The sequence below is a fragment of the Cyprinodon variegatus genome, unplaced genomic scaffold (genome assembly GCF_000732505.1).
Source record: "Cyprinodon variegatus isolate N-32 unplaced genomic scaffold, C_variegatus-1.0 Scaffold5, whole genome shotgun sequence".
Taxonomy (NCBI): Eukaryota; Metazoa; Chordata; class Actinopteri; order Cyprinodontiformes; family Cyprinodontidae; genus Cyprinodon; species Cyprinodon variegatus.
In genome coordinates this window covers 83672-87827 of record NW_015150458.1, presented here as the reverse complement: position 1 = coordinate 87827, position 4156 = coordinate 83672, and the positions used below count along the sequence as shown (strand labels likewise).

Here is a 4156-nt window from a genome sequence, read left to right as displayed (position 1 = left end):
AGGAATGGAACCAACTAGATCAAGACCTCAACAAGATTCTAGAAGCCACACTGGCTGGGACAGCCGAGCAGAAAGTTAACACTCTCACAACATTAACCTACAACTTGGCAAGGCAGCGGTTTGGAGTAGAGGAGAAGAAAGTGGGAAGTCCGTCAGACAGAAATGCTGTCAACAACATCCACAAACTGCACCTCCCTGCTGCCACACATGGAGATGCACATCCTGGAAGGCCTGCTCAGAGCGTTCAGGAGGAGGACCTTAGGGCAGAGGAGGACATCCAGGAGACGGGAGAAAGTAACAGACAGTTCTGCTATTCTGCATATAGAAATGTTGTTGTTTGGAATTACGTTGTTCTGGTACCAGGACAACGTCATAACCAGAATAGTTATAACTTCATGCTGTGTTTGACAAATTAGAGATCATTTCCTGGATCCTAAAGGCTGCTACCTAGGCTTTATTCTGACCAGAGTGTAAACCTATTGTAATCCAAAATAAATCTTCTTCATTGCACTTTATTCAATAATACCTCAGGAGGTAGACTTGCACAGTAAAATAAGCTTTGGATTTGATGCCGCATTTTTGTATCATGTACATTTTTACGAATGAAAGTTGAATAAAAAACAGTTTTTCATGTCCTTCCCATATAATTTTTTTTTTTTTTAACAGTGTCCTGTCTGGCGATGTGGAAATAAGAATAATTGTCTTGATGCCAAAAAGAGCCCAACAGGTTTTGCGTGGTCTTGTGCTGAGGTTAGCATCGCTAATCACAGCTTACACTAGGATAAACTTATCTGCTATTAACTAGGATTAATCACCAATCCCCAACAAATAAGACTACTGCAACATTTATAAAAATGAAATGCTAGTATCTGTGTGTGCTGCAGTAGAAATTTAAGCAGGTTTGCAGGTAAATAAGGATCTGTGGCCACCGTATAAATGCTAATGATGCAAATTACAAAATAAATAAACTTATCTTCCCTGGAAAGTTACAATATAGAGGTAGATAAATTTTACTAACAGTGATATGAAAATGGATTTCTCCAAATAGCCAAATTTTACCTGTTTAGTGGAAACTTCTAAACCGAGGCATCAGCAGGAAGCGCAGCCTGTGCTTTCAGTGGACGCCATCGCGTGAAAGAATCTCCCAAAAACACAATGGTCTGGTTTCTCTCTTCTGAGAGAGGCACGCTTGACTGGATGAAAATATATCACAGCTATACGCCTGGAAGTGCGCATGCGCAGAAAAAGATAGCTAACGGGACGAGCGCGTAGGATAGCCTTATGTTAACATATCAGCAGAATGATTGACAATTAAATTTAATTGAAAGTTATGGATGCCTTTAAAAACAAGCTACAGAAAGCAACAGGGAAGCGTTACATTTGATATGTCCTCCTTTTTATTAAACCAAAGCTCTAAATTTCAAGATACCAGTGTTCCTCAGTGAAAAGTGGCTTAGCGCTTACCCTCCTCTGATGTAGTCCACAAACGTGTGCTCGGAGTCCACTTTAAAAGACAGCAGAGTCACCTTAAAGATGGAGACGGGGTTGATGATGGATTAGAAAGGCGATAATAAACACAGTAAGAAAGCAAAGGAAGATATCTCCCTGTCAGAGACTTCTAATTATTCTCTAAGTCCTTGCTGCAGGGAGTGCTGTTCAATAATAAACTATATTCGCAGAAGTGTTCGTTCACCCGTCCATATTATTAGAATCATGTGTTCCCATCACCATCATGGCCACAGCTGTATAAAATGTTTACAAAGGTTTGTGAAAGAATGGGTCACTCAGTGAATTCCAGCGTAGAACAGTGATAGGATGCCACCTGTGAAATTTTAGACATTTCCTCTCTCCTTATATTTGACAGTCAGCTTTTTGTCATGATCTTGGCACCATAGGCTGGGTTTTACTCCTTGTTGCTCTCATCTGCTTTGCTCCGCCCTGCGCTCATTAGCTCTTATTAGATCCACTGGTTCCTGCTGCTTTTTAAGCCTCCTTGGTACCAGATTATTCTAGCTTCTAGCGAGACTAACTCTAGCATTCCTTGTATTTTGTTCTGTCTGTTGCTGACCGGTTTCTGCCCACAGACTTCTGAGTTTCTGTTCTTCTCTGTTTGCCTGTCCAGTGTTTCCAGGCTGTTACCTTGATTTCGGCTGACATCGACCTGGGACCCATCTTCTGACCATGGCTCCTGGAGAATGAACTTTGCCAGGTTGGGGGCTTTGAAGCTCATTGTCGTTCCCCGTTTGAGTCTTGAAGTCACTGACCTAAGTGTCTATTCCTGCAGAGAATCCAGTGAGCCCACCTAAGCTGACCAGCAGCGCCGTCTGTCTCACATGAATTCTGGGTCCAATGTTCTGAACATCCTGATATCTTTAGCTGAAGCGTTCGGGAAAGACAGCAGGACAGCCATGAGGCGGTTGGCCACGTAAACTGATGAAGAACAAAGAGCTTCTAGGACGGTGTTTCAATGGTGGAACAGCTGGATCAAAGCCGTACATCACCCAGTGCAATGCAAAGTTGCAATGCTTTAAAGCTTGTCGCCACTGCATGGAGTCCAGAGCAGTGGAGACATGTTCTCTAGAATGACGAATTGTGCTTCTGGAAATCGGATAGACCATTCTGGTTTAGGCAGGGGCTAGGAGAACAGTACCTCTTTGTGATTGTGCCAAGTGTAAAGTTTGGTGGAGGGAGATGATGTGGGGCTGTTTTTTTTTCAGGTACTGGGCTTGATTCTTTAGTTCCAGTGAAAGCAACTCTGAATGCATCAGCAGACCAGGACATTTTGGACGATCCCAAGCTCCCAACTGTGTGGAAACGTTTAGAGCTGGCCCCTTCCTCCTCCGAATGGACTGTTCACCAGAGCAAAAATCAAGGTCCAAACAGACATGGATGGCAGAGTCTGGTGTGGATGAATTGACTGGCCAGCAGAAAGACCTGAACTCAACTCGGTAGAACACCTTTGGGATGAGTTAAAATGCCAGCAAAAGCAGCATAATTCTCCTCATTAATAGAGGAGAATAAGAATAATCCTAGATATCTTTTTAATCCAGATGCCAAAATCACCAAGAGCCATAGCTCTGTTGAACCGTCCATCCCACCTGCTCTTAGCAGTATGATTTTACGGGATTCTTTATAAATAAGATTAAAAATAAGATCATTAGCACCCCTTTAACTATGCCTGGTTTATCTCTGGAAGGTGAGGCAGCATCTGAGGTAGCCATAGAATCTGAATTGGGTTTAGACTGCTTTGATGTAGTTAAACTTGTGAACTTGTGCTCTGTGATTGGATGCCCTCTGGACTCAGTGGAGGAGGTGGGAAACAAAAGGATCCTAACTAAATGAACATCTCTGTTGGATAATGTTTCCCATGCATGAAGCTGGTGCTGAACTGGAACGCTCCTTCAGTGACAGACTGCTGTATCCTAGATGCTCCATGGACCGTTATTACAGATCCTTCCTCCCTGCAGCTGTTAGACTCTAGAACCACCACTGTTCCCAACAACCTCAGTCAGTTGTTCCATTTATGCTGATTTTGCACAGTTTCTACCTTAGTCAGTTCAATAACCTGCTGCTGTCATTTTGCTGATTTCTGATGTTGCTGCTATTTTCAGATATCCATTACTGTAAAAATGTCCATAGCTGTATATTGGTTATCTATTCTCCAGGTTTGCAGTTTTATTTTGTTAAAACACTTTACAGTGCAGTATTTTATTGTTTATCTTTTAACTCTTCACTATTGTTATTCTTATACATCTAAGGTCCATATATGTGTGACCATTTTTTTATATTATCTTCTTGCTGCTGTAAACAGCAGAATTTCCCCATTGAGGGACAATAAGGCGATGTTCTATTCCATTCTTCTATTTTAACTTTCAGAGTTAGCAAAACTATTGTCTTCATCTAAGCCTTCAACTTGTATGTTAGATCCAGTTCCAACCAGGTTATTTAAGGAGGTATTCCCTTTGATCTCCTCCTCCATTTTAGATGTGATTAATCTATCTCTGTTACAGGGATATGTACCTAAAGCTTTCAAGGTTGCTGTAATTAAACCTCTGCTTAAGAAACCGTCTCTTGACCCAGATGACTTGGTCAATTATAGACCTATATCCAATCTTATTTTGTGATCTAACATTCTTGAGAAAGTTGCCAAACAGTT

At 41.7% G+C, this 4156-nt stretch overlaps 1 protein-coding gene across 1 annotated transcript in view; it reads right to left on the bottom strand.

Moving 5' to 3' along the window:
* Positions 1-1389: 1389 nt before the first annotated feature.
* LOC107084265 (copine-8-like) overlaps positions 1390-4156 on the bottom strand; it is an 86128-nt gene continuing 83361 nt past the window's right edge. Inside the window, exon 15 of the mRNA XM_015374022.1 lies at positions 1390-1526. Coding sequence (XP_015229508.1) covers positions 1461-1526 — 66 coding nt within the window. The 3' untranslated portion in view covers positions 1390-1460. The remainder of the gene's footprint in view (positions 1527-4156) is intronic.